Raw genomic sequence first — 24,960 nt, forward strand, 5'->3', positions numbered from 1 at the left:
AGAAGAGAGTGCATCACACTGACTGCTTTGACTCGTTCATAAACTTTCTAATTTTAATAAAAATGTCCTGGTTAAAACATGGGTCATGAAAGTTGCTCAACAAAACTCTGGAAGTTGTGATCTGAGAAAATTGAAAAATTCAAATGTGTTTTTATAAATGTATTTTATTGATACCCTGCCAAAAAGCATCATCATAAATCCGTTCATGAGTGAATACGATAAAAGCATACTTATGATGGAAATACTTATTTAATTACATTAAATTACAGAAATTATTACTTTTGCCTACATGTAAATCAAATCAATATTTTTTATATCATAATATAAAAGTTATTTTAAATTAAGGGGCTTGAAAATTAAGGGGGATTTATGGTGTACACTTTATGGGGCCAGTATGCTGGTAACAATAGCCATTAACAGGAAATGAAAAATAGAAAGGGTGATGAGATAAATGAAAAAAGAACTATGTTGGTCTTGTAAAAAAGAAAAATGTTAAAAATTGAGGGGAAAAGAGCTGTGGGAGAGAATGGAAGAAATGGAGAACCTCTTGGGTCTGGTAACAGACGCCCCTGTCTTCATGTAACATTTTTCACTTACATAAATACATGTAAACACATGTGTGTGCCTCACTCACATATACACAGACATGCACACTACTGTACACACATGATAGTAACAATTAGTTGACAATTTGTCTTTATTGTCATTGTCTTGGTGATTTAGTTGGTTTCCTGTGTCTCTGATGGGGAGAGATTTCGACAGTCTCCTAAATATAAACTCACATCGCTGTGTGACCCAGCCCTCCGGCTCCCAGACTCCCGACTTGACATCTAAACCTGACTTAGTAAATCCACAAGGATTTGAAAGTATTCTTGAAGTCGTAAAGAACCAATCTAGTATGTAGCCACTCAGATACATAATGGGACTGCTTCCAAACCAAAAGGCTGGTTAAGACATACAGTAGTATTGCAAGCAAAAATGGGTTTCATCAGGAATACCATACACAATTTATATTATTATTCATGACTCATGAAATGCTTTGAATGAAGTGTTTTTATTTGTCTGTAAATCCAGTTTTGCTTGATTTGGGTTATAGTTGCTATCTCTATTTGCATTTTATTGGATACATTAATTCGGTATATGAGTAATTTTATATCATTTAGGGATTACTTGGCTCCTCATAACACAACCACAGTCTTAAGAATGGAAGGAAGCTCAAGGTCATAAAAAAGTTGCTGTAAAAAGTATTGCTCAACCCTGTGCAAAGCTGTGTCCCAGATTTATGTTCCTCTGTAGCCATGGTGATCAATCATTAGTGGATCCACTGTAAACCCTTCACTGACAGCAGAGTAACACTCGCCTGCTACCTCTGACCCTTTTTCACCTGCACCAAGGCTGCGTTTGTGTGTGGGAGAGAAAACAAAGAATGAAAGAAGCCATCCTCCACATGTGATATTTTTACTTTTGCTCCATAGAACAAGCACATATGTTTGGTTCTGCATACTGTAGCAATTTCCATCCTACTACTTGACATCCAGCAGGGTAACGATAAACACAATTGATGCACATTGAAGAGTCACTGGAAAAACAAATAGGAAATATTCCTTCTGCTCCAGTGTCCACAGCGCGTCGGTATAATACATATGTATAAAACCTGTTTATCTAAAAGAAATAAGTAATTGCTGGCGGAATAATTCACTCGTCAACAGCAGGTGTCAAGGAGCTGTAGGGAGACTGCACAGACAAGATGACTGCACTTCACTTCTTCTCAAACCACATCCCTGTGTGAGAGACCGGAGAAAAGCATTACGACATCCATCCACCATACACATACACACGTCTCTGGTTTATGAAAATTGTCTATGGGAGTAGTGTCCATGGCAACAGACCATTCAACAGAGACTACTGCTAAGTTATTAAAAGCTGATCACCGAGAGACATATACTCTACGGGTATTGTGTGTGAATCTTTGTGTGTGTTTATGGAGCATGTTCTGATGTCTGTTATTGGAAAGAAACATGATGTTTCCAAGCCACGCCAGAGGTGGCGGCTTACACATGTCTGAACTGGTGTCCCCTCTGGTTAAAGGTGTAGTAAGCGATTCTAATCCAATACACTTTTTGTCAAATTGTGAATGTCTCCTCATGTCCACTAGCTTTCAGTTCTGTGTGTGTGCTGAAAAAGATCTGGTGTTTCGACACAGCCCTGGCACTGTGAATGGGAAACAAACAAAGTGGCTCGGACTCAGCCACACAGCACTACCACAGCCAATCAGCAACAGGGGTTGGAAAGAAGAGAAGCGGGTGGATGGTTGAAAGGGGGCAATGGAACCAAGAGACAATAAATCAAGCACATGTTAACAGATATTGCCAATAAAAGGAATACCACGGGAGGGAGAAGGAGCAGTCTACCCTTCGCTGTCAGACTGTGTGGAGTTTTGAATGGGACTGATTGGGACTGCATATGAGAGACCGGCAGCAACGTTAACACAAATGCACGGAAGGAATGTCTACCACGACGTATACTCCACAACATAATTCCACTGTCAAGAAGGAGAGGTGGCCGAGAAACCGCAAAAGAGGAGAAGGTCAGAGGAACAAAAACTGAAAAAAAAAATGCTATGATCAGACAAGGGGCGAAGCACTGCATTAACATCCTTGAGGCTTTCCAACCGATGAAGATGGATGCGGAGGTTATGTTTCTGCTTGACAGGTGGTTCACAGAACAATTGTTCAGTATTGCATTGTCCTGTTTGCTAATGCTTGTGATAGGTAATTCCAACTAGTTAGCTGGCAAGCAGGTAACAGTGTCACATTTCTGTGTCCGGTAATCTTAAATTACTTGCCCACAGACATTCAACTTACTTTCTAGTTTGCCAAGATATGTTGTTGGTGGGACGTTAGCTATAGTAGCAGGAGAGTCGCGAGTATCGCTGTCTGCATCTGGTGTGCTGGCTCTCGGAAACCATCTCATCCTCTCTGCATGTTAGCTTTGCAGCAGCAACTGTAGCCACAGTTTGCTTTCTTGTTGTTGCTCTGTATCATGATATTTGTCCATAAATGTGCAAAAACCTAAAAACAGAAGTTTGCGGGCACAGTGGATTTAATTGGATTGATGCATAATTTGAAATGCTATGCCAGGTAGCATTACCTCCCTTGTTAGTTTAGCTACAAAGCTACTGTCCTCTCCTCTGTCCCTGTTCTTTTGTAAAAACAATCAGAACAACTAATTCTCGCTAGTGGTTTCTACCTCATAATTTTTTGGATGCTGTGTTTGTCTGCATGTCGTTTGTTTGATATTTTATAATATAAGGTTTGTTTTGCTTCAGCTATGAGACAGAATAGCCACTTCCACGCCTTGTAAGATGCACGGGACTCCACCATTGTGATGCTTCTGATGGAGCACCGGAAGGGAGAGGTATATTCGTTTTGCCGTGGAGTTAAAAAAAATCAAGTCTTTCTCTAGAATCACTTACTCTTCCTTTAACTATAACAGGTGGGTATTCATGCATGAAGCAAAACTTTTTTCTCCTGTTTAATCTGCAACTTGAAACCAAGAAACCAAAAGAACCCTGTAAATGTAGTGGGATGAGAAGGCCCATACCAGAGCCTGACAGGCCTGGGCCCCTCCACCACACAGCTTAATGCTTAATTTGACAAACTCTTTAATCAAAGAAATAATCAAATGAAATCTCTTGCTCTGATGTACTTGATTTAGATTTATTGCAAATAGTTGAAATCACACAATAAACCGAGCTGGCCCCGGGAGCAACTAAATCTCAATGTGAAAGCACTCATATTTATGTTGTGCCCCTTATCCTGCCCTTTGTGGGGCTAATAATCTTACTCCTCCAAGGTTCCAGTGCTTTTTCTTTTTTATGAACACTTCGCTGGATCTCTTAAATAACAGTATAATATTGTCTCCCACTCTACTACTAGATACCGTAGTTCGAAAAACAGTGGTTTCACAGTGTTGATTAATAAGAAAATACTTTAATTATCAGTTGACATTTGACTTATTATGATTACTGCTTAAATAGAGTGATTTGATTACTGCTTACATGTAGTTACTGACTAGTTTAGACTCGTAAATATTTCCCACACAAGCTCCATGACAAAGTTTCTCAATAATAAGAATGTTTAAACGCTGCTGTGATATTGTGCTGAACAGAACATGTTTGCCTGAATATGGAGTCCAGGAGATACAGACACTTCCACACAGACAGAAAGACAGACAGGTGGATGAGCAAATGTGCGGCCTGTAACAGGTGTCAGCTGCTTCCCTGCCATATTTTACTAATTTTCTCTCTTACCCTACAATTGTTGAGGTAAGCCTGTCAAGAATCCTGCAAATGTCACTTTTTACCAGCTGTTTTTATTCTGCTTTCTCTTTCACTGTCTCTCTTCACGTTCTTTGCACTCCTCCAGTTGTTTCAATAAAAACAATTTTACCACCTATCTTGCTTTGATCTTGAGCACCTTTTGTCCCATTCTCTCTATTTTACTCCCTCTCTCATAATCTGTTACAATGAATCTGTGAGTGAGAGACAGAGAGAGAGATAAGGTAGCAGATGGAATGGATGCAAAGAATCAACAGTCCCTTGTGAGATTGATAAAAATAAACTCTTTTACCCTACATTCTCTCCGTCTTTCTCTCTTTCTCTTTCTCATCTGGAGGGCACAGAGAGTGTTATCTAAGTGCCTCCTAAGAAAAAGCAGAAACACATCTTAACAATAATCCGTGTGTTCACATACTGTATGTGGGAACACGGATGCTTGGCACTTGTTCAGTAGCTTGACTGACATTCATCGTGCACATGGCTGAGTGTATGATTGCACACTGACAAAACACAATGTATCACTGCGCCACTTAAAGTGTATATAGTCATTGAGTCACCCAAGCCTGAGGGAAAACACCAGGAAGCTTCATCAGTCAAATAATTTGTTCAGTGACAAGCAGAAATGCAGGCAAACACCTCCTCAAACTCTCTCACATACTATATTACAAGTTGTTCTGCAAATTAGCCCAGTGTGAGGCGAATTTTTTTTATTTATTTATTTTTGTTGGATTTCTCAGGACATAAAATATCAACAATTCTTAGTTACATTAAAATTGTGGTTTAAAGAACAACAAACATTTGTTGGAGTTAATACAGTTCTTTCTAGGGCCAACTCATGGCACAGGCAACATAGGGGGTTGCCTAGGGTGCAGAATGTCAGGTGGGCACCGCAAGAGCAGAATATGCCATAAACAACATTTTATGGATCATGGTTACAGTGACAGCATTATCAACAAAAACAGCCTTTTAATTACAATAATAAACATACTGCACCAAATCCTAATCTCATCTACGGGATCAAAATGGCTAGAGCCGGCCCTGGTTCTTTCTGATGTAATACATCACAGTGAAACTAACTTTATTGCATTTTAAACCAGTTTAACAATTACATATACTATTTTTCATACATTATGCATAGGGCTATATGTACCAATATTGGAAAACTGCTCTTATTAATATTGTGATATTAATTTAAAACATTTGGCCCAGCCCTACATGACACTATGTCTGTTTGTCAGCCAATAGCCATGAGCAGTGGAGATGATGTAAAGAGACATACTAAACAAAGTGAGCTTCTTCTTTAGAGTATCTTACTTCGCAGCTGGCAAAGATGATGACTAAGCCGAATGACTACAAAGATTCCTCTGAGTGGAACATTACCAAACAAATCCTGAACATGCCTCCAGTGGAGGGGAGCAGACTATTCGGAACCCGAGAAAGCCTCCAAACATCCCGCTCTCTGAATGTATAGGATACCTTCCCATGGCCATGCAGGGCCATTCGGAGTTTATACTGTACACACCCCTAGAAACCCAACTCCACTCCGAAGATTCTTAACGTGCTTTTGGATTAAAGGTCTTTAGGAGAACTTCGCCGTACTCCATCTCCAGCTCTGATTAAAAGTCGTTTCACGTCCAATGAAAATAAGGCTAAAACAAAAACGAAAACAGCTTTATGAGCGACTACTAGAAGAAAAATTTTGTGAGTAAATTCAAAGGTTCTTATGTAGTTTCATTTTTCAGTTCTCGGCTCTGTTTCTTTCTTGGTATTCACGACGAATAATTCAGTTGTACTGCTGTGAATGTATTTCCCTGTGTGTGTAGACATGTGTATGTGCTTCAGTGCAAGCCCTTGGCTCTGCGCAGGAAAGGGGTGGACAGGTCAAAGAGAAGGAGTACTTTTGGCAGTACACCCATGTCCTATAAAACTAAAGTATCCTCACTTTCCTTCCCTGGAGAGTAAACAACATGTGCTGTACCTCTTGTGGCCCATAAACTTGCATACATAAACTATATGGATCTGTGTTTGCTCCCTAGTGGATCCATTTAACTTAAAGGTGTGAATCAATCTCATATCAATTAATGTCAAACTATAACGTACAGTATGTGAAATGACTCCATTCGTAGTGCTGCATTGTAAATCCATGGCCTCCTACTACCTCATCATCACCCAGTCACTTAGTTGTTGATACAGTTGGACCTTAGCTCATGTTTAGGTAGCCATGGGGTACCATTGTTATCCTTCTCCCGACTCCACTGCCCTTCTGCCCCTCGACCCTCACTCTCAAAGATCTGTTGGAATCTCCTGGGGTTGAGCGGAGAGGTTGGGGATGTGTGTGTGTGTGTGTGTGTGTGTGTGTGTGTGTGTGTGTGTGTGTGTGTGTGTGTGTTTGTTTGTTTGTGTGTGTGTGTGTGTGTGTGTGTGTGTGTGTGTGTGTGTGTGTGTGTGTGTGTGTGTGTGTGTGTGTGCGATGGTAGTGGTGGTGTTTCATGTATGTATGCTTCAGAGAGCCTAAGTGCATTCATTGAGGAGCTCATACTGTGGAGGAGCAGGCTGCTGCTCAGGTTCACGCTTTAAAGATAAACACTTCCCTGCTGTGTTCATATGACTCAAGTCTTCAGTAGAGTTAAAAACATGTGGAAGTGTGTGGAGGCCTGCCCCCACAGAGACAGATTAATTTGGACACACACAGTTTTTCCCAGTATTCCCAGTGACCTCTAGGGGTCAGAGTTCCCTCAACTCACAGTCCCATGTGTCACTGATCAGACGTTGCTTCCTCAGGACTGCACAGCTTCGCTGGCTGTCTACGTAGATACTATTCTGTAGTTCACTACAGTGGATCATCTGATTTCCTCCTTTCTATGAGCAAATCTGAGTCAGCTTCACGTGTCACAGGGGTAATAAATAATTTATATGATGATATAAATGATTCATAATTCAATAGTCCCATGTCACTTGCCTAATGGGATCTACAGTGGATAATGTTGGATGAAATTCCACAATATTATGTGAATAATGTTTCCACCATGCTGCAGGCATGAAAATTATACCTGCTCACTATCCTCTGGCTAGAACTCCTCAGCCAGGGATGGTGCCAAATATTGTCCCCACCACCCAAACTGCGAATGAGGTCTAATGGAAATATTGAAAGCGGCGACGGCAGCAAAATAACCAGGCTGGCCAGGCTGCTACCTGAAGGCTTGACTTGTAATAGAGATATCACTGAATGGGCGTGTTTCACCAAACTGATAGCATGTGATTTAAAATGAAGGATAAGCTCACAGGTATCATTAGCAATCTACAGATGGCCATGTATTTATCTCTGTGTGTGTGTGTGTGTGTGTGTGTGTGTGTGTGTGTGTGTGTGTGTGTGTGTGTGTGTGTGTGTGTGTGTGTGTGTGTGTGCGTGTGAGTATGAACATGCTTGTGTGTATAATTATGGATCTCCCAGTGCTGAGCTAGAAACATTTCTCTTTGGGAAAGCCATCTGCTGAAACAGACCTGCACCATTCATCCTGAGTATAATTACCATGCAGGAAAGAACGGAGCAGAGAAATGACATCCAGGAAAAAAGAAAGGGAGAGAGGGATAAATGACACTAAACTGCCATGGAGTCTATGTCTGGCACCACTTTTCATTACAAAATGACAACAGCACTTGATCAAAACAGGGACAGAGAGACAGAAAGAGAGAGTGCATCATTGACAGACTTCTGTAATCAACAGTTCAGTTGTACAATAGATATTTAATAGACAGGAGCACTTTTTCTGATTTGGCAACCATTACATTCAGTTTTGATAGCCAAACTGAATGTATTGGTGTATAGTTAATATATTTGGAAGAGTTATCTGCATCAATATTAAATGGGAACTTGCTTTAGAGGACTGCAGATGAATTTTAATGTTCAAAAGTGGACCTAAACCACCTGACTGAAATCATATCCCACTGTTATGCATTACATACACCTGATAAGCCATAAAGCTTGACAAGAATTGTAAAGAATTAATTTACTTGTTTCAACTCGGTTTACTCTGTTTGTATTTTTACAAGTAAAAGGAGCAAAAGCAGTTCTCGGCCTCATAGGGACGTTTAAGATCACTAGAAGTTGTTACTATAACTTCAATCACTTCGTCAGCACAACATGTGGAATAGGAATTTAATTCTATATGATAAAGAGGTAAGGTTCTATGAGATACACACAAAATGATGAAAAGTTGAATCTTTCAGAGATTTATCATTTCTGAAGTACTATACAAATGCAAGGAACTCACCTTTATAGGAGAGTTTTAGCCGGGGGACGTTGTTCTTGGTCTTGGTCTGTTGGGCTCTGCTGCCCTCCATCCTGAGCAGAACCATCCCAAACAGCAGCATAATGCTGCCCCAGAGAAAGCCCATGGTCTTGTGGCAAGAGAGGCCAGACAGGTCCTTTAAATACACAACTCCAGTGCAGTCAGTCTCTGTTTTCCAGTGATTATGAATAAATGCTGGTGGGTCAGTCCAAACTGGTTCTCACCAGGTCTCACCCCCTGCAAAGTTAAAAAACCCTTTCCTGTTCCAGGGGTCAAAAGCCAAAATAAGAGTCCAACTCCAAGGTAGACAGAACCTGCAAAGCAGAGTTGGGGGTTATGGGTCAATGCCACTGCAAGAGAGTCTCCCACACTGGTCCACAAGTCCAAGGTAAACTTAACCAAACTAAGCATAAATAGGAGATCTTTGCCATCCTAAATGCTAGGAAGAGTGAGATGGTCTGGATACATCTGCCATAGTTTTCTCCCCTGGAACCTAAACAGCGTGAAGCTCTGTCTGAACAGCAAGCCGTTATCGCTGACTCTCTACCTTTAGCTAAAGAAAGAAAATCAGGTCCAGGTTGTTTCAGCTGTTAATCCAGTCTCCTAGTAAAGCACAATCTGCATTAAGTCTGTCTCTCTCCCTCTTCACACTGTTTTTGTATCTGCCTCTCTCTCTACTCAACATTGGTCTGGACTAGTACAGCCCCACTCAGCGCAGCTCTGCCCTGTCCCCTCAGCACAAGGCACACAGTGCAACTGAGAACAGCTGAGGCAGACAGCACAGTCAGAGTGAGAGAGAGAGCGTGAGAGAGAGAGAGAGAGAGATAGAGAGAGAAGGACTGAGAAAAGAAGAGAGTGCAGTGTAGGCGGGAGAAAGGGTGAGAGAGCACAGAAAGCATGAGAAAAAAGAAAACTGTGAAAGCAAAAGTAGTAGAAGAGGAAAGGTTAGGGCAAGGCAAGAGGTTAGAGAGACTGTGAAAACAGGAAAACACAGCAGAGCATGAAACATTACCAGGAAACTCACTCTTAGTGAGGATTCTCAGTTATTATAGGCTGTTTTTATGTAGATGACACTTTTATATACAGTTTTTTTTTTTTTAATTAGATGTTGTAACTTTTAAAAACAATTAACAAAATATGAAATAAAGACATCACATTTATCAGGTACAATAGCATAGAAGATATATCAAACTCCCACTTCCAACAATGTAAACACTGACTTTGTGTCCAAATATGTCTATTGTCTCCTAGCTTTCTTTCACTCAATTCTTCAATATGCACAAGGTGTGTATCACACATTTTAATGGATTTACATTTATTTAATTATTACTACGTTATGTAGCTATGGCTAGCTTTTATATCAGTTGAATCCCCTCTGTTTTTTCTGTCTTGCATTGTTCTGTTTCCTCTTTTTTTCTGAAGACCTGCAATATACTGAATGGTTAACCATTTCATAACGATCTATCTATTGTATCGTAAATAATCAAATTTGTGCTCAAATGTATTATGCTCTTAATTCACTACAAGGGTGTCAGTGTGTCAGTTGATTAAAAGTCCAGTTTGACTATTATTTAATGTTTCAGGAAGAAATATCAGCACTCCTCTTACAATTTACAGTAGATAGAATTTTTCTCTGTTAGTTGAAGAAGCCAGAGAGTGAGACTGCAAAGTGACTATACCAGTTGTATGCTATTTAAGTGGCTCCCTTGCAATGTAAAGCATCAGCAATATATTTACCTGAGTCTGATGGATTAGTGGCAAAGCTGCCATTACAGTGTTGCAGTTCATGGTTTATATAGAACTATCTGAACAACAGACAAATATATCTTGTCAGACCCATCTGTCTGGTGTTGGCGTCACTTAAGTTTTAACAATCTCATGGGCGAACACAGAAGTTCCTAGAATTAAGTTTTTTTCAACCTTAGCTTAATCTTCAAGTTTAAGTCTGTCTTCTGGGTTAAAGTGTGACAAACATCATTCTGTGGAAAAACAAGAAAGTTTTTATACTGAGCAAAGAACATCATTCCAAAAATAACATAAAGTATTTTTACCAGATTTGGGTACCAACATGAACAAGTGTAAAAACTCTTACACCATGCACAAATGTCTATTAGCAACAATCAATCTCTCCAGTTTTTACATAAATACAGTGTTCCGAAAACATTACAAGTCACTTTAGCATAAAGACAGATTGATTGGGCATTTATTGGCTACTCCATCATAGTCTGAAGGGGAGTTCCCTGTCTTTTTTCTTAAACCATCCCAAATGAGATGTCAATCTCACTCTAAACACCAGACCCTGGTGTTTAGAGTGAGCTGATTCCTTCTCGTGGTGAATGATAATGACTTTGGTGGCATGTGTGGTTAAGACCTCTAACTGGCTATCCATCTGGATAAAGAGCCATCAGACAGTGGGAGGAGAGCTGAACTAATCCTGTAGTGAGTGGATGGGCCTCACAGTTATGCTAATGTAAACTGGCGCTCGGATGTTCCAGGGAGAACACTGGAGACTATGGGGAACAAGTGTCACGCCACAGTCTCTGCTTCCAAAACAGACTGGATTAGGGGCCGGAACAGACAGATAATTTTCTTTGCTATGTGGGATAGGCAGCGTGTTGATGTACCAGTTCATTATTTCAAGGATCACGTAACACAATCTACCATAACTAAGGCCAGACGGAGTGATTGTTTGAGGTGAGTTAGGAGTGAATGGCCGACTTGAGAATGTTACTCCATACTTCTTCTGGCCATACTCCTTGCATGTTGATAACTGTAAAGTGTTTTCATGCATTTGATGTGCAAGTGGTAAGTGGATAACAGTAAATATAGCTCCTTGCAATATATGTCAAATCAGCTCTTAGCTGAAGTACCATCACTTTTGATTCTGTTTGATTCTTATCAAAAATGTATATGCAGGCTTGAAAATTGGCTGTTAAATCCTCTTGGACCCTCCTCAAAGAAAAAAAAGACAGTGGGTAGAATGTTCCAGTTCCTGACACAGGGGAGGTATTCAGAGCCTCCAACTCAAGAGTTCTCCACTTCTCCACTGAATCCCTCTGAACCCTTTGAATTCACATCTTATCCTAACTCAATCATTCTATGCACTTCCCTAACCTTTTCTCTTGATCTTTTTCATTTCTATACTTAAGCCTTGCTCTTTACTAACCCTCAAAATTTTAGTTATTTCTGAATGGCCTGGAGACAAATTTTCTTTGTTTTCAGAACTTTCTTAAGTTTTACAGCCTTGTAAAATTGTTGAATCCCATCCTCCTTTGCCCCTCACTCCTCAGCCCAGCTATGGTTCAAAAATATACTGAATAACATTGGTCCAATAAAAAGAGGGACACGTCCTTGACTATGTGTGGGTTTTTACAGAGCCCAAAGTGAGTTGTGTGTTTCAAGGAGAATGCTGCTTTTTTAAAGCATCAATTCAGCCTCATGGTCTAAACTCTTCCATTCACTAAGAAAGAGGGCCTGAAGTACTCTGACCATTTCAGAGTTCATCAACTCATATGTGTGAGTGCAGTAGGGGAGGGGGGACTTCTTTAACTTGTGGAGAGCCATGGTATGTTTGGAAGTGGGGTTGATGAGGGCTGAAGAGCAGGGACAGCAGTGGAGATCTGTCGATACCCACTGAGAGCTGGAGCCCCCCATCAGAGTTCACTCCGGCTTTCTTAAACAATACTCTCCCCACCTCCCCACGAGGTATACCCCCTACCCTCAGATCTCTACACATACAAGCTGCTTTTCTCTTCTGCCTTTCCTGAACATCACATCCCCCCACTCCTCACAGGTACATACATTAACCCCCATCGGCTTCCATGTCTCCCCATCTATCTACAGCTATACCCCCTAGCGAAAGCTCTTTCCATCACTTTCTCCATTCAACTGTCCCTTCCTCCTTTTCTCTGTTTCATCCTCTCTGACCTCCACCAACTCTCCACAAGCCTGGGAACATAATCCCCTAAATGAGAGGATTTGCCCCATCAAAATGAACCAAAAGCCCAAGACAAGCAAATTAACAACATTTGCTGCCCACCTACCCTTTACAATACCAGCCTGCATAGTTCACCGCTACATCTACCCACCCAGCTGTAGATTAGCTTCACAAAAAGCACCTTTGAGTGACTAGACCACGCAGCATGCAAGAAGAAAATTAAAAATCAAAAATTTAAAAAACAAGGCTCACATCCGCAAAAAGTACATGAATAAAAACTATCAAGAGTAATATTACAGATGATTTATGAAAATGATTCGTCAAGGCATTCATATTTCATCTGCTTTTCAGTTCCTCTGACTGGAAAAATGACTATAAGAGATTTAAAATACTGTTGTTAGGATTTAATTCTATGATGCAGTGATGCACTTTGCCCAGTACCAATGGATACTGGGTTCCTGCCTATGACAGGACTGGTGTATTGGCATTGTGGTTATTATGGGCATAAAACACACACACACATAGAAACATGCAGTGATGAAAGCCAGTTATGTGAGCCAGCAGGTCTTGGTATGATGGAAAAAGGGAAGGCTCTTCTTCACCTTGGGAGCTATTGGGAACAGCTCAAGTCCTCAACAACTTAACCCAAGTGGGATCGGGGAGACGATGTACAAGAAAAACGCATCTAATCTGACCACTGCTGAACACTAGTAGCAGTATTTAGACCACTATTTGGGAGAGTAAAACCAAATTTTCGCATATCTGTCATTGCTGTCATCAAACAAAGTGTGTAAAGACTCTTTTCAACTCTGACTCCTCTATGTAAGCAGACTCATGAGTGTATGGCATAATAGACATAGTATGCTATGCACTATTCATGACTGAATAAACCCCATGCTGTTGGTGATTTACTCTTTCTTAATGAAAAATGGATGAAAAATACAGTAAAAACCTCAGAGCTATGAATAAATTACTGGGAAAAGTGTATCGTCTTCAACCCCAAAGCAACCACACCCTTACTGTGGCAACCACAGATCCACTATCGCAAAACTGAGTGTGTATTCATATGATCAAAAATGTAAATTCTGTAAGCACGCCAAAATTTGAAGCACAATTGTACAACAATCTCAAATTTCATTACATATTAACGAGAATGCAAACTCCATTTCATTCACAACATTGCTTCTCTAGAGGACAACACCAGTTTGCCACTGATGGGCATTAACACTAGGATCAGAAGATACAGCGTTTGTTTGGATGTGCGTCACTTTTTCACCAGCCCCATGAATTTATCATCATCCATCAATATTTCAACCTTCAGGCTACCTGCTAACAACAAAAACACACAGACGCTCCCTGACTCACATGTAGCTATCCAGAGTTTGACAGCACCAGTACCCATAAACTGGGAACAGTTTATGGGTCATATACTCCTACAAATAAAGTAACACAGTATGGGAAATTCTTCAGGTCATTCAAGACATACTGGTGTACATACTAAGATGTCTTTTCACCATGTGATTGTGTTAAATAAGATACCACGTGGAAAACAGTGCAGGCTAGCAAAGAGTAGAATGGGATGAATATCAGCGTGCCTTATGACATTTGTGAGCAGAACGTCTGATGACTTCATGAAAAAACCTAAAAGCCACACAGTGATAATGTATGTTATACTTTTTGTTTGCCTTCGTGAAGTTGTGCAGCACCACTTGGCAGACACTTAATTTCCTTGACAATCCTTTATATGCTTGGATTCCTTGAGGTGCTCCCTTTATAGCGATCTGCTATCATGGTGAATCAGCTTTGGTTCTAAACTGTATTTGTCCCAACAGAGCTTTTATGTTTGAGAGATACAAACCAGATATGCAGTGCAGTTTAAGTCATGCACCATTTCTGTCTTAGCTATCTATTAATGCATTAACTTAAAATAATATTAGTGCTATTGCCTCTTCTGAAAGAAACCATTACACTTGCTCTATGATCCTGCAGGACTTTTCCAAATATCCTTTCATAAACTGAGTTTTGGAACTGTAAACCTTTCCTCTTACTGAATGGCTTGCTGATGATTATCTGCACTGATCCTGATGACACACAAAAATATTTCTATTAAACGAAAAACACATGCAGACACATTTTAGACATATGTGTGACTTTATGATTCTGTCTCAATATATTCATAAATAGATGTTATCACGCAAAAGCAAGCCCCATGTTTTACTAGAAATAAGAAGTGTACAAGAAATATACATTTTGGCCAAGAAGTAATGCAACAACACTGAGACCTGCACAACCAAATCTGAAATACAGTCTGAACTTCCTGGAAACTCTCTTTCCATAACTTATGTTGTTTAGGCTATTTTACTCCATCATTAAATCCAACATCTGCCACATAAATTGTATATTTTACAAGGTTTGTAAAACTGCTGCAGTTTTGCAGATTTACTGTACGAAAGTAATAAATCACTTGAGAATAAAACACCTATGTTCGCGAAGCCGATTTGTGTCTCGCTTTCCACTTTCCTTCAGTGAGAGGTTACAATATGCTTTGGTCACTGTTAAAATTGTGTGTGCATGTTTGTGTGTGTGTGTGTGTGTGTGTGTGTGTGTGTGTGTGTGTGTGTGTGTGTGTGTGTGTGTGTGTGTGTGTGTGTATGTATGGCGGAGATAGACAAGCTGAAACTCATCACTGGTGCTGTTTATTGACTCAGACAGCAGTCTAGACATCACACCACTCACTTTGTTCACGCTATACCAAACTGAATTGACATGACTATACACTTCACTTTCTGTCTCTCTGTCATACTCCTGGTGGTTAACACAGCAAGCCCCGTGTAGCTCAAGGTGTGAAGAGGAAAAGACTTGGAATTAAAGAGAGAAAGAACCATAACGTACTAAACCATAGCCCACCATGTAATGGTATACTTTCTGGAAGTAGACATAACAATAACTTCTTCTAGACGAACATGTGACTGAGTAAACCTCTTTTTTCCCCTCATTGCGGGCAGTGCCAATGGCAAAGTGGTTAGCAAGACACACAGGAGCTACTGTTTCTCCAGTTCCAAAAAGTTCCATCCTGCTGATACACTATTCTTAGGACATAGACATATTTCCCTGCTTGCTCAATTTTGCCAACTTACACAAAGTCTTGAAATAATAATCAACATTCAGTATTTTCTAATGGTTTTGCTCCATGAGGAACTAAAATGTAACTGTTAAAATGGAGCTATGTTCACTCTCTGACTGTAATTTTACACAATAGCCAACTTGACGGTCCAATTCAGTCGCCATTCAGTGACTATTGTCATGTTGTGCTGGGGCTTATTCTGGGTTAAATGTTAGACTTCATTGAAAATCAATACAGAAGTCTTGGGATTATGCCCCTGCTGAGTCTTTGATTAGAAAAGAAGGGGGTCAACTAGGTGCCTGTGTCACTCTGGGTAAAGCCTAACCTCTGAGCACGTAGCTCCAGTAGACTGAAAACAACATCTGTCATCATTAAAGTCAAAAAATGAACAGAAGGACCAACGTTGTGAAAATCCCCAGCAAAAATGTAGAATAGGTCTGACAGTTCCACCCAATTAATTGTCTGTTCCCTTAAAATGACCCATATGACCATTACATACATGATTCACATGAGTGTTTCTGGTGTCCCACCTAAGGTTTGGTGTAGGCAAACGTAAACTATTTGGTTTTGGTAAAACAAAACCAACATTGACTGTTAGTGGGAGACAGGCTGTTACTGTCAGATCCAAATTGCATACTTCTTTTTGACATATATTTGTAAAAATGATTACCTATTAAGCTTTGATGAAAAGAGCATTAGTGCAAACTTAATTGTTATGTAAGCAAGCATTTTATGATGCTTTAATATTTACCTTGCTTATTGTTCTTCCCAAAGACTATGTGGAATGTCCTTGTAATTCTTCTTTGTGCATTTCAGTCAAATCGCTTTGCTTGCCACAGCTGACCCCTGAATGTGCACATCAGCAATGTCAGTTGAGCCCATAAACATTGTGTGCTCTGACATTTTGCGATGGATTAACTGACCTTGTCGATAGCAGGGGAGTCTGGGGGGGAAGGAGGGGATTGATCGATCGTTCTGGGGCGTCTCTTTTAATGGGGCTTCTGGTGTTAAGCTGAGGTCAAACAGTAAGGATCCATGAGCCTGCATCCTTCCACCCAGATTTATACTTTCAATCCAAACCTTGACTCTGACATAAACCCAATAATCCTCATTCAGCCTTGGACTGTTCTGTCCTTAGTGAATACAGTCTACCTACTCTAAATCATTGAGAGTCACAAAAGATGAAGTGAAGGAGAAGAATGAAGGGAGGACAAGACATGGACAGCAACAAAAAGGAAGAAAAAGAAGAAGCAAAAGTGTGAAAAATTAGATAAAAAAAGTTGGTACAAGATAACTCAGTTCAGCTGATAAGAAAGGACCAGAGGACAGGATCATTACTTGATGATTTTGAAGCAGGAATAATCAATGTCCACAGGTGAACATCAATCAACACTGAATACACCCCTCCCATGGTGCAAAAAGCATCACAGAGAGGTGTCATTATGGGCCTGCTGTATGGCTCGTAGGCTCCATCAGTGCTCTTAACATCATCTAAAGTGAGAAGCATCTGTCTCAAGTCATTTGGAGCTGCTGTTTTGGCAGAGATGAGGCCAAAAAAAGGAATTGTGTTTCTTCCCACATTACCCCACATAAAACCAACAGATACAACTTCTGGCTGATGATTTCTGTCACTCCTCCCTTTCTTGTTCACACTTCTCTGCCCATGTCTTGTCTATGTCTGCCAATGCTCATCCAGACAACTTCCAGTGCCTTAAGACCAGCTAGAAGCTCACTTTGCTGAGGCCCTCGGGAGGTGGATAAAACAGCAGCAATTCCACACTAATTAGTCAAGAGGAAATTGCACCTCATTTTAGCTTACTGCTGGACACGTAGCAGAAATGTGACACAACATGCCTTTCATCCTGCCCGGTCAGCCCAGGTCTTGACTCTACATCTACCATGCTAGATTTTTTTGTTTAAGAATTAACAAAAACATGTATTTTTCACTAGAATTAATCTGTTGCAATCTTTTGCATTAACTACTCCACCCTTCATTCCTCCTCTGCCTTCCTATATTTACACTCATCCACAGGTATGTTTTTATACGCACATACTTGAACTTCTTCTGCTGTCTGCCAGGTGCAGCTATATCATTTTAACAAGATTTTTAACATCTGGCTCATAAATAATCTTTATGACGCAGCAAGAAGCATTTAGGATTAATATTCCATTTGTATAATGGCTCACCAATATCTGAGCTTTGCTTTGACCCTAATATTACATTGATGTAAACACTACATACAAACATGTTTTTAGCGGATCAGATTACATGTCACATAAAAACGCATTTATCAGAATGAGTGCCCTGGAGACAAAAACAAGTCATCATGAAAGGATAGTGTGTTTAGTTTCACTTCTAAGTAGAGAGCTGCATTCCTGTAAGTTAATACAGGGCACTCACTGACTACCAAGAGTTTCTGCATCAAATTAGGTAGGGAGAACCCCTACAACCTGCAGAAACAGAAGGGGGTATTATTGTATGACCCCTTTAGCTAAAGTATCAATAACTGCTGGGTTTGTCATGGTTGAGTAGGAGAGGCTGTTACCAGGAGGGAAGAGAGAAACAACACATATCCATCTCTCAATCTCTGATTACAGCACCGATAGCAAGCACTCTCACTACATTGGGTGGGAGAAACTGGGAGAAGAGTAAAGAGGAGTACAGGAATCATTAGAAAAGAGAAGAGAAGAGAAGAGAAGAGAAGAGAAGAGAAGAGAAGAGAAGAGAAGCTTACAGCATCATCTTTTGTGAAAATACATGAGGAAAAGAGTCCAGCTGTCCAATTACATAGAAGCTCCAACCCAGAAACTCATGCCCAGGAAGGAACCCTTGGCCCTGATTTCAGAACCCAATGTATCACGCCTCATTAGTCAGACACCAGTCTCTGCCAAGGCATCAAACACAACACAGCCACTACTCTCCAAGTCTAAAAATCTCATTCATCCACCCTTCCTTTCCCTAATCCCTTTATCTCATGCTCATCCAACCCTCATGTTCTTCTTCCTGGGTGCCTCAACATGGTGCCCATAGATGTATGCTCTTAAGTGACCCGTGGGTGAACGAAGATGAAGGCAACCACTGTTACAGTGAGCGGACACATTTTGGTAATGCTGATTACAAACACAAACAAAGGAACTCAGCAAACCATTCTGACATGCACAGTCATTCTATTTCTGCCTGTGCCCCTTTGGCCTCTACGTTCAATGGCTCTGCCCCGCTGCCCGTGATCACAGAGGGTTAGAGTGCCCATCCTGTCATCTCCAATCATACCACCATGCTCTGTATCTTTCATGTGTCCGTCCAATTGGGAAAATGCATCATTTTGATTTCACCATTATGGTTGATTCATTCAGTATGATTGTTGTAAACATGGGTTTAAATGATTGTTAACGAGGGCTCAGTTTTCTAATCTACTGTGCTTCCGTACAGCATTCACTGCTTCAGGTTTCTGCTACATACCGCAGCTATAAAGCCATCTGTATATGAGTAACCACTCTGTATAAAACATGACCGTCTCTCCAGTGTTAATGATATGCCTTCATTTGGACATGCACTACAAAGTAGCCCAGTGTCAAAGCTCCTACAGTGAAGTGAATATTTTGCCATGTTTGTTGAAAACAATCAAACTGAGTGGAAAAAGGACACACTGAACTTTCCAATTTGGAATATGTAACAAAGCATAATTGAGAACACAATGTTAGCAACATTGATAAACTAATACAATGTATTATCATGCCTGGCTCCCCTCTCTCTGGTATGTTGTCTGCCATGCTGCTGCATAATATATTGTCTTGGAGTTAGCAGTAAATGAAAAGAAGCGACTCAACTCCAACTCAATATTATCTCAAAAGTAAAGCTCATGGGATATATAAGACCTTATCACACCACAGAGCAATAATAATATTATGAACAAACTCAAAGCACAAGCTTATTAATAATTTATATTTATGATGCAATATTTTTGCCACAGCCCTCCCATAAGGTTTCTGTTATTGTTAGTTTTATCTTTCCTGACACTGACTGTATCCTACTTTTTACTTTGAAAGGAAATTGAGGTATTAAGGAGTTTTTGGAGGCATAAGTGACCTTTTGACTGTTTTTATCTAGCACCTGCACAGACAGGCTTATCATAATCCTGCCCCACCCTTTCACCCTGTACTCTGTGGGGAGGAAGACCAGCACCATAAGAGGGAGGAGCGAGAATTAATGGCACACTTAAAGAGTCTTCTCAAAACAAAGTGAAACTCACCTCAGGATATCAAGTCATTATAACATGCTGCTCTGCAAAGTCTGTCAGGCCCCCTTCCTAAACAAGAAAGAGGGAAAAGAAACATCCTTCAGGCTCTGGTATCTACAGTGTTTACTTAAAGCATCTTTACAATGTCGCAAAGGCCAATAAATGTTATTATTTGACCATGTCATCTGTATCAGGTAATTGCACTCATTTGATCTCACTGCAGTTGTTTCATGTAATGCTGAAAAGATGAAATACAATGTAAACTTGCACATATTTAGATAGTTCATTGGTCAATGTCAATCGAGACATGGCTTCGTGTTGGCGGAAAAGTTGAGCTAGGTTCAACTTTTTTGCTGAAGACGGTGGATTTTTTTTCTTTTTCTTTTTAACCAGAGCCATGTGCACAGGACCCCCAAAATTGTGCCAGTGCAGTAGTCTCCATAAAATAACAGTAGTTACAGCACAATCTGTGCAAGATTTTGGCGTTAACTAAAATAAAACCCTTATTTTTTTCACCCAATTAATGCAATATTGAGAGAGAAAGGAAGATCAGAGGCAATGTCAGATCAGCTAAAAATGTGCCTGTGTGCTGTAATTTGTGTAGTTTTCTATGGTCAGTGGGGTCAGCAGTCGCCTTCACGGGATAAGACGCTCAAGTCAGGAAAACATGGAATAACAGAAGATAATAATCAAGCAGATTCATTATAATATCAACAAACCTTCAGCATCACACTTAGTAGTCTCCATAAAATGTAAGGCTGTGTTTTTCAGTGTTGTTTGGTCTGAACATGGCCTCATGTTGTAATTGTTGCAGCTAATGTCTATACACTGCTTAGTTAGTAAAAGCTGTACAAGTGTGACTGAAACAGCAGTGCTCAGTGTGTTTGTTCTGGCAACAGCAGTTCCAGGCATCCACTTCATCTCTTTTATAGCTGGACAAGCTCGACACTATTATTTCTGCAGGCCAGTAAGACATTGTTACAGTATAAAAATAATAATGATGATCTGTAAAAGTACTGAAGTAAGCTAAAAAAAAAACTAACTTCCCTCTAAGTCCCAGCTAATGTCAATCTCAAAGATAAACCAGTTGGATGACACTTTAATGTCTAATTTCCAGGCGGCATTCTGCAGTAAAGGAAGATAAGTGTGATAACAGAAAAGCAGTAGATAATGTAATAATGGGTGTTGGCAGACATGTCAATTCATCATGTCTTAATTAGTCTTTCCTTCATTAACTTTATCTTAATAATGCTCCGCTAAAATTAATGACTCATTTAGCTAACTAGGATATCTGTGTGTGACTAAAACAGACTACGTGTTATAATTCCGAGTCTTGGGGCAACTTTATCAAATGCTAAATTATCACTTCAATTAATTTAATAAGGCTTTGTCCTTCATTGACAGGGGCTGGTTTTTATGCAGAACAGCAACCTAACAACTAAGGGTCTCACTCACCCGGTTTTTCCTGGAATGCGTTAGGCATGTGTGTCTGCCTGTGAGCGAGCACGCGCAGGCATGTCTACATGTGTCAGTGAATTTGTGCACCGGAGGGTGGGGCGAGTGTGTGACAGGTAATATGGAGGAACATGTCTAGATCCCCTGTTCCTCCACGCTTCCTGCACCCAGAGAATAGGGTAAATCTGATACTTTGTCACAGTTTGCAAACAGAAGTGTCCGGTGGAGCAGAGGGGTTAACCTAATGGGTCAGCTAGCATGAACTAGCAGAGCACCCATCTTTGTCAGCACCAGGAGGGCTTCGGGTGGGGATGACGGTGTGTGGCTGAGGTGAAAGGAGGTGAGTGCTGGAACAAAGGATAAAGAGATGATGAGTGAATTTAGAAAAGAGTGACTGGATTGAAAAATGGAGCAAATAATTGTGAAAAGGAAAGATGAGGTGGATAGACGGTGGGAAATACACAGATGGCACTAAAAGAAAAAAAATACACAGTACGAGTTCTGAGGAACCTCCAGATTAGTGAAGACAATTGCACAAGCATGTGTTTGGACTAAATCAAACTTCTTTTATTTATTAAGAGATCTATCACAAGAAAACACCTGTGTCGTATTTGAATAATAAAGGAAAGAGTCAACATTAAATAACCTGAAAATATGCAACACATATATGATGTCTGCACTCTTTGATTCACAGATTGATATCAAAAGCAACAGTATTAAAACTGCACTGGATCGTAATCCTATTCCTGCTGGACTAGGGTCCTTGTTACTTTTTAAATATGAACAACGCTGACTCCCTCTTGCCATCCTATGCTAATATACAGATAACTGTTCAATTTACTGTTTAATGCTACCACAGCATTATTTCCACATGTACTGTCAGTAAATTAACAAGCAAGTGCAATATGTCCCTGGTGACCACTTTCCTTCCACTCAGTGAGTCACCTCTTCACAGTGTTTTAATTTTCATAGAAGATATCACCAAATGTGATATTTTCAGAAAGTCTGTTTACTGTAGCTGTAATTTATTCATACAAATCCTGTAATGTCAACCTATATGAGGATGTTATTGTTACTTGTTATTCTGGGTGTATCATATAGAAATCTTTGCTCCTTGAAAACAAATTTAGAAAAGTTAAAAAGGTCTTACTAATTAGATGTATAGTCATTAGTATTAGTACTGATATTGGTATTGGTTTCTGCAGTATGCTCTTCCACTATGACAATCCTTGGCACTGGATCAGAAACAAAAATATCAATCACCATCCTGGCTCCCTGATATTTGTCCAACCAAATGTACAAGAAAATGCTTAGTCACTTGCAGCTCTCCATCAGGAAATAATTCCTCAAAATATGCCACCTTTTATTTAGGTGGCATTGCTTAGCAATTTATAGGCTATACCCACATGCTAAAATCCACAATAATCAAATGCAGAAAGCATTTCATAGCCCTGGTAAAACTTAATTATATCTCGGTAATTTAAAAAAAAAAAAAAATACATTAATGGCAATACTGCTCGTGCCAAAGAAGACCTTGAGATAGCAAGAACTTAAGATATTGTGTGTACACTATAGGAAAACCCTAAGCATTCTTTGGGAATTCCTCTGTTTACTTCTTTTATAAAGACCATTGACATGGGAGTGATTCTGTCTGGATCCTTAACAAAGAGTCTCTGGTGAGAGAAATATTTAACTGCCAGCAAACATTCAACAGGAATGCCTGTTTCATAATGAAACCATAACAACCACTTAAGATTTGCTGTTCATGCCAGTGACAGACTGTGGTGGGAGTAAACTACTAGCACATTTCGTTTGAGCTATCTTAAGGCTCAATTAGCACTCTGCTCACTAACCCTAACACTTTGTGAAGAGGGTATAATGAGAGGAAATAGCATAAGTGACTCCATGCTTTCTGCCACTTTATGCGATGATAGTAGATACAGGGGGAGCCCATATATACCTTTGTTTTCAACTGAGGTATTGTTAGCAGATGGACATAAAAAATGTCGCTCAGACTGTGCTCTTTAAACTTCTTACAGCCATTTCACAGTGTGATCAGAGAAGTTTTAAAGCACAATGCAACTTCCCTGACTGAACTAATCCCCCCTACTTTCCTTCCAAGCTTTTAAAAGCATGAGCTGTTTTGTCTTACTACAGTCGTGTTGTTGCATATTTCATATTCAAACTCAGTTCCTTTTTCCTAGAAACCATACAGATCTTTACAGGATCTGGTTGAGCAGTAGCAGAAAAGTTTTGCTAACCCCTCTCAACCTCACCTCCATATGGTAACGGTCACCGACACTTAATGAGAGATAATCTGTTGCATTGTGCTCAGAGAAACATAAACCGTGCGCATGGTTCTGGCTTTTCAACAGCTGACCATGTGAGGGGGAAAATTCAGACTAAATGCCAAGAGACAATGCATTTTCAGTTCAAGCTGTCCTCAGCAGAGATTCAGCACTTTGTGTATCCCAGAAAGCAGGCTGCAACTTTGCAGGAGCTGGGACGCTGATAATGACATTTGCTCTGTTTGTTAATGCACAGGACTTTGATTCATTAATTTTGTAATAGAAAGTATGAAAATCTGTCACTCCCTCTTTTCATTTTTTCATTCTTGCTGTTAGTTTATATTTATGTGTAAGGTAGGGAGTGGTTATGTTGAGGAGAGTATAGTCCGTTCTCCTTTCTCTCTCTCTCTCACTATCTCTCTCCCGAGACAGGGCAGCTGTGCACAATCTATCTTGCTGTTGTGTGCATCTGTGTGTGTGTGTGTGTGTGTGTGTGTGTGTGTGTGTGTGTGTGTGTGTGTGTGTGTGTGTGTGTGTGTGTGTGTGTGTGTGTGTGTGTGCGTGTGTGTGTGTGTGTGTGTGTGTGTGTGTGCGTGTGCGTGTGTGTGTGCGTGTGTGTGTGTGTGTGTCTTACAGTATTTGGACCAACATGAGCCACTGTCAGCACCTTTAACTAGTCCCCATAGTCCAGCATGGCAGTAAATAAGCCTTCACGCCTTTCAGCCACTGACTTAGTAGAACATGTCCCTGTACATAGCTTTTAATTAGAGACTTAAAAGATCAGTGTAAACACTTACAGACGTAAGGAATTAGAGTGCTTTACACAAATTATTTGGAGCTTTGTGTGGTACATTTAATTCCTCTGACTAACTTTTGAAAGCTTAAATCATCACATTGCACCCCAAGGGTTGATTTCTATTAGTTTTGTAAACTCACATTATGAATTCTGTATCTCATAGAGGCAAATATTTAGGATTCTGGATAACCTCTTCCTTGGAAGCTGATGGTCTTGTAAAGACAAACTGCACTGAGTCATGTTGGAGGTTACAGGAAGCAGGATATCCCATTAGACCCTCAGCCAAAGAGATACAGTAGGTGAGGGGTGTACTCACAGATTTGTGTGTGTATGTGTGTGTGTTGGGGGGGGTAACGTCATCTTTGGTCATGAACTGTACTTTCTATAGTATACTATACTATAGTCTATCATGTAATACCTCATTTAGTTATTATTTCTTAAAGTTATAAAATATATTGTGCAAATTTGAAATGTATCTCCACAGAAACCAGCAA

The 24,960-nt window shown here is 40.1% G+C and overlaps 1 protein-coding gene across 2 annotated transcripts in view; it reads right to left on the reverse strand.

Moving 5' to 3' along the window:
- The window catches only part of sema3ab (sema domain, immunoglobulin domain (Ig), short basic domain, secreted, (semaphorin) 3Ab), a 43,133-nt gene that overhangs the window by 17,521 nt on the left and 652 nt on the right, over window positions 1-24,960 (reverse strand). The window contains exons 2-3 of one of the 2 annotated variants that reach the window (XM_040132189.1): window positions 19,940-19,996; window positions 8,611-8,764 (exon numbers count right to left, since the gene is read on the reverse strand). In XM_040132189.1, the coding sequence (XP_039988123.1) occupies window positions 8,611-8,734 (124 nt within the window). In that variant the 5' untranslated portion in view covers window positions 8,735-8,764; window positions 19,940-19,996. Of the gene's footprint in view, window positions 1-8,610; window positions 8,765-19,939; window positions 19,997-24,960 lie in introns of those variants that run through there. The other variant, XM_040132190.1, reaches the window with a different exon arrangement.

This window comes from Xiphias gladius, chromosome 8 (genome assembly GCF_016859285.1).
Source record: "Xiphias gladius isolate SHS-SW01 ecotype Sanya breed wild chromosome 8, ASM1685928v1, whole genome shotgun sequence".
Classification (NCBI taxonomy): domain Eukaryota; kingdom Metazoa; phylum Chordata; class Actinopteri; order Istiophoriformes; family Xiphiidae; genus Xiphias; species Xiphias gladius.